Source organism: Dipodomys spectabilis, unplaced genomic scaffold (assembly GCF_019054845.1).
Source record: "Dipodomys spectabilis isolate Male_0828 unplaced genomic scaffold, ASM1905484v1 ptg000231l, whole genome shotgun sequence".
Classification (NCBI taxonomy): domain Eukaryota; kingdom Metazoa; phylum Chordata; class Mammalia; order Rodentia; family Heteromyidae; genus Dipodomys; species Dipodomys spectabilis.
In genome coordinates, this window is record NW_024870908.1 from 7,958,572 (window position 1) to 7,970,884 (window position 12,313).

Here is a 12,313-nt window from a genome sequence, read left to right on the forward strand (position 1 = left end):
AACTAAAAATTACAAAGAAAAAAAAATAAAAATAAAAATTACAAAGGTCTATACCTGGTGGGTTTGTTCTCTTTGGTATGTTCTGAGGCCCTTCGGTTGGTCCAAAAATATTAGATGCCATCCTATTAGGCCTGCATGAAGGAATCGCTTCTTCTGGACTTCCAAAAATATTGCTTGCTTCTCCTCCTGGGGGCTTCATGGACCTGTAAACACAGGTAAGCACACGTCTCAGGAATCAACAGATTGGTGATGGTGATTTTTCCCACCAGGCTCCAACAGTAGGCAGCAGAAATGAGAGCCACTCTGGGTACTATAGTGTTTGCTTGTGATAACAGTATTTGGGAGGACCAGAGTTGGAGGACAAACTGTGCTACACAGTGAGACCATGTTTCAAACACATACACACAAAAACCATGAGGAGTTTCACATTTCTAGGAGCCACATTATAAAAAGAACAAATCAGAAATTCATTCTAATAGATTTAAATTAAGCTACTTTATAAGAAATGAGTGTGAATGGAATAAAAGACATTGTTTTTGTTTGTTTGTTTTTTGGCCAGTCCTGGGGCTTGAATTCAGGGCCTGGTGTCCCTAAGCTTCTTTTTGCTCAAGACTAGCACTCTACCACTTGAGTCACAGCACCACTTTGGGCTTTTTCCTGTGTATATGGTACTGAGGAATTGAACCCAGGGCTTCATGCATGCTAGGCAAGCATCCCCACATCCCCAGCCCTAAAAGGCATGATTAAAGAGATATTTTGTTCTTTCCATGCCTCAACCCCTGTGAGTAGCTGACACTTGGTAGCACATCCCCCTCCTCCCCCCCATATTCAAGTGCCGAGAGACAGTGGCCTGGGGCCCTGGTAGAGCTCAGCTCCTGCAGTGGGGGTTGGGTTTGACCTGTGTTAACCCTTCAGAAAGGTACAAGAGGGGCTGGGAAGGTGGCTCAGTAGTGGAGTGCTTGCCTTGCATGCCTGAGGCCCTGGGTTCGATTCCTCAGCACCACACAAGCAAAAAGAAAAAAGCCAGAAGTGGTGCTGTGGCTCAAGTGGTAGAGCGCTAGCTTTGAGCTGAAGAGCTGAGGGACAGCGCCCAGGCCCAGAGATCAGGCCCCACAACCAGACCCCGCCCCCCCAAAAAAAGAAAGGTACAAGAGTGTCCAGTCCATGTATGAGCTGCAGCCCAACTGACTTACGATTCTACTGCTTCTTGTGTGACTTACAGGGTTTGTAGTCTGTGGCCCAAGTCTGGTGTCACAGTGAAATGCCCAATACTAGTATGGAAGCACCTAACAGGACCACTGTGTATTTTTGACCATGGCATCTGGGGCGAGTGTCTTCTCTAGACATTCAGTTAGATTTAAAATTCATTCCAGAGAAGAAATCTCCAGAAACTGAATCTTAAACTAGTGTGTGGCCCCCTAAGGCCTCAGAAATGGGAGTGACTCAGACACTTACAACTACTTGAAACTATGTGTGTGAAAGCTAAGAGGAGGTTAGGCCTCACTGGAAATCCACAGGGACATGGGTTGCTCATGGTGGAGCTAAAAGGAATAGGATAATGAAAATGCTCTTGTTCCCTCCAAAGTACAAGGAGCAGCTGACAAATGGAGCATTCAGTCTGCCACAAGGGAGGACAGCAGAAAGTGAGGAAGTCATATGCGCTTCGGAGTGCAGACAGTGCGCCACCCATGCCCCAACAGAGAGCCTCCGCTGGCCACTCAACACCACAGATGCCAGGCACATACTGGCAGGCCTTTGAGCTGGTACTAGGTCTCTATCTGCTTGCAAAAAGGGGAAAGCAGATGTGTCAAAAAACCTGCCTTGTTCAGCAGTTAATGATTCCTTGAAAAATTTATGAATTAAAACCACAGGTGTATTGCTGGAGGACAAAGCCATGAAGTTTCCCCACCCACTTACAAATCACACGGCTCTGGTTATTTGTCCTATTTTTCTTACCTAGTTGCAAGTCTAACATGCTTGGGTTTACAGTCTCTTTTTCCTCTGCTTCTAACACAACTTCAGATAATGTAACACTGCAACTCTGCACGAAGCCTTCTAGACATGAAGATGAGTGACATCAAATCCTTTGACCAGAACCTCAGATTTAAGGGGAAAACCAGCTGTGTCTGAGGTTTGTGCTGCATGCAAGAGTAAGAGCAAAGCACAAGAAGGTTGGCAGGGGCTGGGAAGGTGGCTCCGTGGTAGAGCGCTTGCCTTGTATGCTCGGGGCCCTGGGTTCGATTCCTCAGCACCACATAAGCAAAAAGAAAAAAGCCAGAAGTGGCGCTGTGGCTCAAGTGGTAGAGCACTAGCCTTGAGCTGAAGAGCTGAGGGACAGCGCCCAGGCCCAGAGTTGAGGCCCCACGACCGGACCCCCCCAAAAAAAAAAGAAGGTTGGCAACTTCCAAGCTGTCTCTGGAGAGACCTAAGAGGCAAGTGGCAGTTTATTTCAAATGAACCGTTTCTGGGGTGGTGAAATACAAGATGTTACATTCTGATTTTTCTTTCATTGGAAAACAAGCATAGAAAAGGAAAGTATAGTGCTGGAGCACGTTCTGGCCTGGGAACCTGGTCTGAGGCTATCTCCATCACAAAGGCAGTGAGTGGGGCCCAGTACAACGGGTTTCACAGCCTCCAGCAGCCACGCCAGTGCAAGCAGGGTCTGAGTTCAACAGGCCTTTCAATAAAAATAGGACCTACAACAATGACCCAGTGTGGCCTCCTGGGAGCTTCAAGCAGAAGTTACCACAATGAGACTGGGGGAGGGGAGTGCTAGCCAGCTCAGATACTTTAGGACAAATTTTCAATATGGTGTGCACCAATTACGTTTTCCTCTTGTGATACCCCTTTCATTATGTTTTAGTAAAGATATTCAATATAGGAAATAAGAGACATATGTCTGGAAGAATGCTCAGGTGGACTGTGGGACTGGAGAGGCAGAAAACTGTTCACGTTTGACCAGTTCAAAATTGCTCAACCGCTTGTTTTGGAGAAGCTTTTGGGGACGGGTGAGGAGGCTTGAGAGAAGATGTGAAAATGGCCTTTGTCCAAACCTGCACAAATATCAAAGCTGGGCACCTGTTGGCTCACACCCGTAAACATTAGCTACTCAGGCGGCTGAGACCTGGAGATAGTGGTTTGAGGCCAGCCCAGGCAGGAAAGTCCGGAAGTCTCCAATGTCCAATGAACCACTAAAAAGCCGGAAGTGGAGTTGTGGCTCAAGTGGTAGAGCATCAGCCTTGTGTGAAGATGCTCAAGGACTATGCCCAGGACCAGCACCCATCAATAAACAATAAATGACAGTGTAAATGACTTTGGATTCTTGGGAAGGCCTGCTTTAAAAGTAGAAAAGTCTTACCACGAGATCACCGTCACCAAGAAATGAATGAGCGAATGAAAACAGAAAGTGGAGGATCTGAAGAAAAAACCTGGAAGGGTATCAACAGCCGCAGGAGCGCTCCTTTCCGGGAGAAGCCGGGGCGGCCCCGAGCGCCAGAGCCGCGGCTCCCGCCCGACCCCGGGCAGAGCCGTGCAATGAAGAGGGCGGCTCAGCCCGCCCTCCGGCTTCTCAGGAGGCTGAGCTCTGGGGATCGCGGTTCGAAGCCAGCCCGGGCAGGAGAGTCCGCGAGCCTCTCACCGCCAACGAGCCACCAGAAAACCAGAAGCGGCGCTGCGGCGGCGGGGGAGCCCCGGCCCCGCGCCCCAGGTCCACGCCCCGCGGACGGCGAGAGCCGGGCCGGGGCCACCGCGCCGCGTCGGGAGGGGGAGCCGGGGGCGCGGCCACGCGGCGCCGCGCCGAGCGCCGGGGAAACGCAGGGCGCTCGGGAGCCCGCGCCGCCCGCCCGCCCGCCCGCCCGCCGGTCCTCGCCGCCCGCCCGCCCCCCGGTCCTCGCCGCCCGCCCGCCCCCCCGGTCCTCGCCGCGCCGCCCGCCCGCCGGTCCTCGCCGCCCGCCCGCCCGCCCCCCGGTCCTCGCCGCCCGCCCGCCCGCCCGCCGGTCCTCGCCGCCCGCCCGCCCGCCCGCCCGCCGGTCCTCGCCGCCCGCCCGCCCGCCCCCCGGTCCTCGCCGCCCGCCCGCCCGCCCGCCCGCCGGGTCCTCGCCGCCCGCCCGCCCGCCCGCCGGGTCCTCGCCGCCCGCCCGCCCGCCCCCCGGTCCTCGCCGCCCGCCCGCCCGCCCCCCGGTCCTCGCCGCCCGCCCGCCCGCCCGCCCGCCGGGTCCTCAGCCGCCCGTCCTCCCGGCCCGCGCCGCCCGCCGCCCGCCGCCGGGTCCTCGGCCCCCTGTCCTCCCGGCCCGCGCCGCCCGCCGCCTGCCGCCGGGTCCCCGGTCCTCCCGGGCCCGCGCCGCCCGCCCTCCGGGCCCTCGGCCCCCGGTCCTCCCGGGCCCGCGCCGCCCGCCGCGCCCCTCGGCCCCCGGTCCTCCCGGGCCCGCGCCGCCCGCCGCGCCCCTCGGCCCCCGGTCCTCCCGGGCCCGCGCCGCCCGCCGCGCCCCTCGGCCCCCGGTCCTCCCGGGCCCGCGCCGCCCGCCGCGCCCCTCGGCCCCCGGTCCTCCCGGGCCCGCGCCGCCCGCCGCGCCCCTCGGCCCCAGCGCGCGCTCCGCACCCGGAGGGGAGCCGCTCACGACTCTGCCCGAATCGGGGACAATTCCAGCCCCGCCCGCCTGCCACGTGGCCGCCCCTCGCCGAGCCTGGCCGCTCGCGCCGGCCCGCGGGCCGTGTACCTGGAACTCGGCCTGCCAACCTCGCCGTCCGCACCCTGGAACATGTCGTCCGCGCCCCGGGCTTCCCTCAGCGCCAGAGACGCGGTTCCCGCCCGAACCAGCGCAGGTATCCTGGCCTCTCCGCGCCCGTTGGACTTCCCGCGTGCCAATCACGCTCCCATAGCCTATCCTTGCGCAAGGCTTCACGCCTCCCCCCCCCTCCGCAAGAACCCGCCCCCTACCGGAGGGAGGCCTGCACGGGCCGGCGTCGCGATGGTAGTGGATTGGCCGAAGCAGACGCCGCTCAAGAGTTCGCTTTGAGAATTGGCCTTCAGCTCGCCCCGCCCTCTGCCACCGACCCGCCCCGGGTGGGGTGGAAGGCGAGGTTCCCAGCCCCGACGGGGCGGGGGCACCTGCTGGGAGGGAGGCACTGTCCGAAGCCCTGCCGAGCCCCGGTGGCCAGGGACTGCACTGGTCTTGCCCAGGGGCTCACCAGGGCGCACTGGCGCTAAACACCGGCACAAGACACGTGTTAGGTCAAGTATTAGTATGTATTTATGCACAATAAAAACATTTACATTTTGAACTGGAAGTTTAAACATAAGTTTAACAGCTTTTATTATATTAAATAACCAAAACACCTTATTCCCCAAATTGGTAAAGAATAAATAATATAATTTACAATATGGTACAAAAAATAATCAGGAAGGGCAGGCATTCTGCTTTATAATACACTGTATATTTATATCTATAAGACAAATTCACATCTCAAACAAGCCGGAAACCTTAGATGATATGGCTTAACGATTATTAAAGCAAACAGCACTGAGTTCTGTGGCCTGGCTGCAGCGCCAGCCGATGATCCCATCAAGGAAGAAGGGGCGGGCTGGTGTAGTGCTTCCTACACTGGACTGACCTAGGACAGACTGGGAGATCAGGGCCACACCTAGGAAAGGTGTATTGTGGGGTTTCTTAGCTTAAAAAAGATTTGTTTTTAAGACAAAGTGCGGTATTTTCTTATGAATGCATCTGACAGAAATGTGGTAAAAAGTAGTTGTACTCATTCCCACTTCCCTGGCTTGGTCTTGCAGAGATTCGGACTTAAAAGACTTTAGGGGTGGTCTAACAATGTCAGTAAACTTTCTAAAGGGAGCTCCCCCTCCTGCCAGCAAGGAGGCCAACACATGGAATGAACATGAAGCATTCCCATGCTGAGAAACAGGTGCGGGGCAGTATGCTGACAAACAATGCCATGCCCAAGCTTCCGGCTCCCTGAGCAAGGGCCCTACCTGATGTGTGAACTCTACTTGCCTCCACACCCAGAGATGTGATGTTCATCACTGCACATTCCAAACACGTGAGGAGAGACACCAACTTCCTCAACACCAATAAAACTGGTCTTAATATGCAGGAAAGATGAGTTAGTCAAAGGATTGGATCAGGGGAAGAGATTAGGGAAAGATTTCCTTTAAAAAACAAAAACAAAAACTTGTCTCATCATAATCACTCCCACATTCCCACACCCAAACCAAGCCCCGGGTTCACCCGCTCCTCAGCCACGCTGAAATGCAGAGGCTGGAGGCCTGGGGGCTTCTCTGCTGGGTCTTTGGAAAACTCCAGCTTTTAGCAGTTGCCAGATTATTTTATAGACAAAATTCACTTAGACTAGGAGAAAAGAAATTCACCACTTTCTTGACTAAATCATGGCAACCAAACATGTCTACCTGTCTGGCTGCTAAAGCCCCAGAATCCTCCAGAATCCTGTCGGCTTCACTGAAGGAGACTCATCAGTGCACTCCGCCACTTAATGAGCCAGCCAGCCACTGGGTGACAATGGTGGCAAGCAGTTTTTCCTGCAAGCCATCTCTGCCTAGGGTTGGGAACAGGATAGGGTATATACAAGAGCCTAGTCTCAAGTTATATTCCTATCAGAGGACAGGACACAGCTCAGGATGCCAACTGCCCTGATAAAATACCCCAGGCTACAGCTAGCTTCCATGCTTGTTACTGGTGTCAATGGCTTCGACCCTCTGAGTGTTGAGGATATTGGCAGTTGCCTCTGCTCAGCCTGGTGTCCTGACTTGCAGTGGGCTAGACATCTAAGAGGTTTCTTCAGTTCAGTAAAGTGCCAACTCCAGGAGGCCGCAGTACTAAGCACAGCATGGGCCAGGGCATGGCCATTGTACACTGTGGTCTACCTGCTAATTCAGCGGTACTCTCCCCTAGCCCCTCCACAGCCAGGAGCTGTTTTCTCAGAGATGCAGGGAAGGAGGCTGCACATAGTGTCAGGATTTGCAGGAGAGAAGCCAGTTACAGTCAGGGAGGCAAAGGAAAGAAGCTGATGTCTAGAGCCACTGTCCTTATCTCTCCCTCTACTCCTGTAGTCAGGGGTAGCCACATGGCTTGGTGAGATTTAGAGTGTTGTAGAGGTAAGATCTAGTGGCTTTTCACCCCAGTATATGGATTTATTTTTGGCAAAAATTAAATCTAGGGGAGATCCCCCTACTCCCGCCAGAGGCAAGATCCAACAGGGGGCTTTTCTTCCCTCTGGGTCGCTGCAGATGGGAAGAAAAGTCGGCGGAGAGCTTAGGCTGGCTTTGGGGGCCACCAGGGAGTGGGAGAAGAGGGAAGTTTCAGGTAGGGAGGAGAAAGGGTTCATGCTGGGTGAGCAGAGACAGTGCGTCTCACCTGCCTAGTGCCATGGCTCCTGGCCATGCCAGATATGGTTAGTTGGTGATCTGTGAGCTGGAATCAACCTCCTCAAACTGCGAAGGCAAGATGGCGCTATTTTGGAAAAGTCTGGACACTAGTTACTACCTGCAGTAGTAACTAGGGGCCCCTGTGGGGCTCCAGGAGGGAGTCACCAGGAGGACACAGTGGTGAAGTCTAAAATCTGCCAGGGTCCTTGAAAAGGAGGAAGTAAGTCCTGGGTCAGAGACATGCGAGAGATTACAACGCATGGGCTACGTGTACACTGAACCAATGCCGGGGAAAAGAAAATCAACCCCACCGAGGCAGGTCTGCCACAGAATGGGCCAGGAAGAAGCCGTAACTACAGCCATATTAATGTGTGCTTAGGGTAGAAAGCTCAATAAAAATAAATTTCAGGTCACTTAAAGGAACTTGCTGGAGAACACTGGAAGGAAGTCAGCTAGAGAGGAAGGACTCTGTTCTTTCTTTTCCATGCCTCCTAATTCCTGAAACATGAAATATTTTCAACCAGCTTAGCTGGACCCTATAAAATGTCCACAACCTGCATAAGACATGATTCTTTCCCCCTTCTGGTTATGCCAGGCCAATCAAAGCCACTGGAAGGGGAAAACTCAAGCAAGGGTCAGCATTCTGGGAGATGATGTTGGTTGCATAGGCCGGGGACCATTCTCTGCCACATGACCAGAGCATCCATAAAGTATGTGTGGCCAAAGTCTGTGCTATGCCCACCACCACTCTTGGTGTCATCTCCAAAGATCAGCCACGTAGGGAAGAGGGCTTCAGAGAGGAGACAGCAGGGGCTATAGCGTTCTGCACAGATCATAGCTCCAAAGTCAACTGGGCCAGACATGACTTATGCAGGGAGACACTCTAGAAGGCCCAGCCCATATAGCCCAGGCCCCAATACAACAAGGAAAGGCTCCCACACCATGGCAGTTTCTGAGGTCAGCCCTTCTCAGAGCTCGCCCTGAGATATCACAGGCTCTGCATATGGAATGGAGCCTTGATCACCTGTTCCTATGTGCTGCACACGCTGAGCTGCAGAGGTGCCCTGTCCTGACAATCTTTAGGGACTCTGGGCTTGACTTGCTTTCCTCTAGTTGGAAGGTCTCATCTGTCAAAAGTGAGGATAACCTCAGCCCCATAAGCTTTTCCCTGCTTCATACAGAACGCCCTCTCCATGAGGCACAGTCACTGGGAGAAGTCGCCAACAGGGGGTCCACCTCCACCACCATCAAAGAGAACCTCTCGGCGGCCTGGCTCGGTGATGGACAGCTCTTGGGCCAGGTCATTGAACCTAGATATGTAATCGATGCTGTTCTCGTTCATCATGCACACCAGCTGGGAATCTACCACCTGCAAGACAGAAGGGACAAAGGAAAACCAGGTCAGATGCATCACCATTTGCATGGGAGGCCACTGGACACCAAGGGATGCCACTGGCGGAATCCAGTGAGCCCTTTCTTTTTTTTTTTTTTTTGGTCGGCCGTGGGGCTTGAACTCTGGGCCTGGGCGCTGTCCTTCAGCTCTTCAGCTCAAGGCAAGCGCTCTACCACTTGAGCTACAGCGCCACTTCCGGTTTTCTGGTGGTTTATTGGAGATAGGAGTCTCACTGTCTCTCCTGCCCGGGCTGGCTTTGAACCGCGATCCTCAGATCTCAGCCTCCTGAGTAGCTAGGATTACAGGCGTGAGCCACCAGCGCCCGGCTCCAGTGAGCCCTTTCTGTACCATTTGTAGAGAGCACAATGGGAGCCCGGCATGGCTGGCTCTGGGATTAGAGCTGCAACTCCTTCCCTCCAGAGACTTATGGGGGAGAACTGGGGCATAGGGGAAGAACCGTGAAGAGACAAAATCAGAAGTAACACCAGAAGGCAGAGGTGAGAGAGAAAGTTGAAGGAAATGAAAGCAGGGGAGTTTGCCACAGGGGTGGCATCAGACGAGGGTCTCCAACATGTCAGGATCTGATGAACGTGGGAAGAAGTCACATGAATGTATGACGGAAGAATATCTTCATCCAAAGAAATAGCAAATGCAAAGGCCCTGAAGTGGACACTGCTCCCAGCCCTCCACATGACATAGGGCCCAGGCAGAAAGGAAGATCAAGAGAGACGCAAGGCTCTGTAGAGCACAACTTTATGCTGAAAGCAAAAAAGACTTGGCCCCTTCACTTTTTACAGTGAGCTTCTAAAAAAATGGAAGCTGCCTGCAGCCAGGGGCTTTGTCTTGTTGCCTCTGACTTTAGCAGTGCCTAGCACAGAGTAGGCCACAAAGACTTCCCTATGAACTACGTGGCATACTGAATAAGAAACCTTGGGAGTTTTTTTTTTTTTTTGCTAGCCCAGGACTTGAACTCTGGGCCTGGACTCTTGAGCGTCTTTGGCTTAAGGCTAGCACTCTACTGCTTGAACCACAGCACTACTGGCTTTTTCTTAGTAGTTTACAGTACTAGAGATAAGAATCTCACAGACTTTCCTACCCCAGCTGACTTTGAACCACGATCCTCAGATCTCAGTGTCCTGAGTAGCTAAGATTACATGTGGGAGCCACTGGTGCCCAGCTCCTTTTGAAATTTTTTAGTAGAGCTATGGTATGAACTAAATTTTAAACTTTTTATTGTGAGTCTGAGTCATGGTAAACTTTTGAAATTCGTTTTCAAAATGAACAAAGCAAGTCAGGTACTGGTGACTGACACCTGTAATCCTAGCTACTCAGGAGGATGAGATCTGAAGATTGATGTGAAGCTAACACGATCAGGAAAGTCCATGAGACTCTTATCTCCAATTAACCATCAGAAAACTGGAAGCTGTGCTGTGACTCCAAGTGTTAGAGCACTAGCTTTGAACAAAAAGAGTTCATGGACAGCTCCCATAATACCTGAGTTCAAGCTCCATGACAGAATAAATAAGCAAACAAACAGCTGGGCGATGGTGGCTCATGCCTGTAATCCTAGCTACTCAGGAGACTGAGATCTGAGGATCAAGATTCAAAGCCAGCCGGGATGGGGGATGGGAAAGTCAGTGAGACTCTTATCTCCAGTTAGCCACTCAGAAAACCAGAAGTGGTGCTGTGGCTCAAGTGGTAGAGCGCTCGCCTTGAGCTGAAGAGCTGAGGTACAGCGCCAGGCCCAGAGTTCACGCTACACAGTGAGACCCTCTCTAAAGCATTAATAACAAAAATGGCCCATTGATTGGTCACACTGGCCAGTCAAGCACCTGCCATAACATGATACCTACTGTCACCAAGTAAGTGTGGGACAAGAATGAGTGGGAAATGATGGTATCCACCGGAAGGACAGAGCCATGGACACAGCACAGCACAGCACAGGAAGATGTGAAGATCCCCGCTACCAGGACAGGACTGGTGATGACACAACCATGCACACCTCACAGCAGCTCCACATCTCTCAGATCAGGAAATGGAGGCAGCCTGAGGTCATACGTGTGGAGGAGAATAAGTGAGATCCAGTCTGCTGGCCTCTGCAGAACTGTTCACACCTTGGCTTCAGCACTTCCCAGTGCTGATGTGTTCAAGGAGCAGGGTGTCACTGGACACAGCCCAGTACCCGCACATTTCAGATCTGTATTTACTGAATGCTGGTTTCACCCTAGTGAGGACTTTTGCAAGCTACAGGCGGCAGGAAGAAGCAGGCGCCCTCTAGAGCAGGGGTGGGCAGTCAGATTCAGGTGCATGGGAGGGCACTTACTTCTGCAACATCGGCCAGGGACCTGGACACGAAAGAGTCCCTGGAGTTTCCATCCAACAAGCTGGGGCCAAGCAAAGAAGTGCCACTGTTGGTCCCCATGGTAGCTGGCAGCGTCTTCCGGCTCTTCTCCGGGGAGATGAAGCTGGCTGGAAAGAGAAAGCCACAGGCCACAGTTTGACTCTGGCACAGGGAGGCTACCACTTCGCACTCGGGACGGCATCACCGTGCTGTGACTGGCTTTGCTCGGCCAGTGATCCGGGATCACGCTGGGACGGCGTCACCATGCTGCGACTGGCTTTGCTCCGCCAGTGATCCGGGATCACGCTGGGACGGCGTCACCGTGCTGCGACTGGCTTTGCTCGGCCAGTGATCCGGGATCACACGCATTGCACCAACTGATTGCCACTTCTCCAACCCCCCCAGAATATTATTCTCTGCAACCAGTCCCTCAGTAATAGGCACCAAGGTTGCTTTAAATTTTTCATGATTTGCCTGTTACCTTGCACACATCTGCACTGTCACTGGAAACAAAAGGAACCACTTAGGGGAGGGGTTGGCTTCTTCTACTTCCCAATTATCTAAAGCCCCCAGTACTTCTAGACCACCAAGCATGGTGCCCAAAGGCAGAGCTAACCAAGTGTATCATGTGTTCCGGATGCCTCCTCAGGACTGCCTATCACATGACCAACCCTACGTGCTCACCACACTCAGACCTCAAGGGGCTAAAGCCAGACGCAAAGGGGAGCTCTATCTACGCTGGTCACAAGAGAACCAGGGATGCTGTCCCTTTCCAAGTATGCTTCTTCTTGCACACTAGCATTCAGTATCAGGGAAATGCACAGACAAACACAAACTCGATGACTCTCCCACTCTGGTCAACAATATGCTGCAAGATCTCTATAACATTCACTTCAGATTGCCTTACAGAAGGAGGAAGGAAAGGAGGGAGGGAGGGAGGGGGAAGAAAGAGGGAAGGGAGGGAAGGAAGGAGGGGCTCTAAGATGGACTGCTTACTTCGTCACTGGCTCAGCTTCAGCCTGTAAGAGCCTAGTTGGGCAGGACCAGGCCACCTGGACAGACTGGAGACAATACCACGAGGGGTCTTTACTGTGTGGTGGGCTATCTATCAGGGCTTATAAATGTGTCAACATTCATTGAACTACCTACTGAACATCTGTTTTTCAATATAAATGTTATGCTTAAA

General features: G+C 53.3%; 2 protein-coding genes across 3 annotated transcripts in view; both read right to left on the reverse strand.

Annotated features, from left to right (window-relative positions):
- Jpt2 (Jupiter microtubule associated homolog 2) overlaps window positions 1-12,313 on the reverse strand; it is a 29,393-nt gene that overhangs the window by 12,175 nt on the left and 4,905 nt on the right. The window contains exons 1-2 of one of the 2 annotated variants that reach the window (XM_042698246.1): window positions 4,716-4,807; window positions 55-203 (exon numbers count right to left, since the gene is read on the reverse strand). In XM_042698246.1, the coding sequence (XP_042554180.1) occupies window positions 55-203; window positions 4,716-4,759 (193 nt within the window). In that variant the 5' untranslated portion in view covers window positions 4,760-4,807. Of the gene's footprint in view, window positions 1-54; window positions 228-4,715; window positions 4,808-12,313 lie in introns of those variants that run through there. The other variant, XM_042698247.1, reaches the window with a different exon arrangement.
- Cramp1 (cramped chromatin regulator homolog 1) overlaps window positions 5,227-12,313 on the reverse strand; it is a 48,674-nt gene continuing 41,587 nt past the window's right edge. The window contains exons 20-21 of the mRNA XM_042698245.1: window positions 11,110-11,255; window positions 5,227-8,762 (exon numbers count right to left, since the gene is read on the reverse strand). Of these exons, the coding sequence (XP_042554179.1) occupies window positions 8,598-8,762; window positions 11,110-11,255 (311 nt within the window). The 3' untranslated portion in view covers window positions 5,227-8,597. The remainder of the gene's footprint in view (window positions 8,763-11,109; window positions 11,256-12,313) is intronic.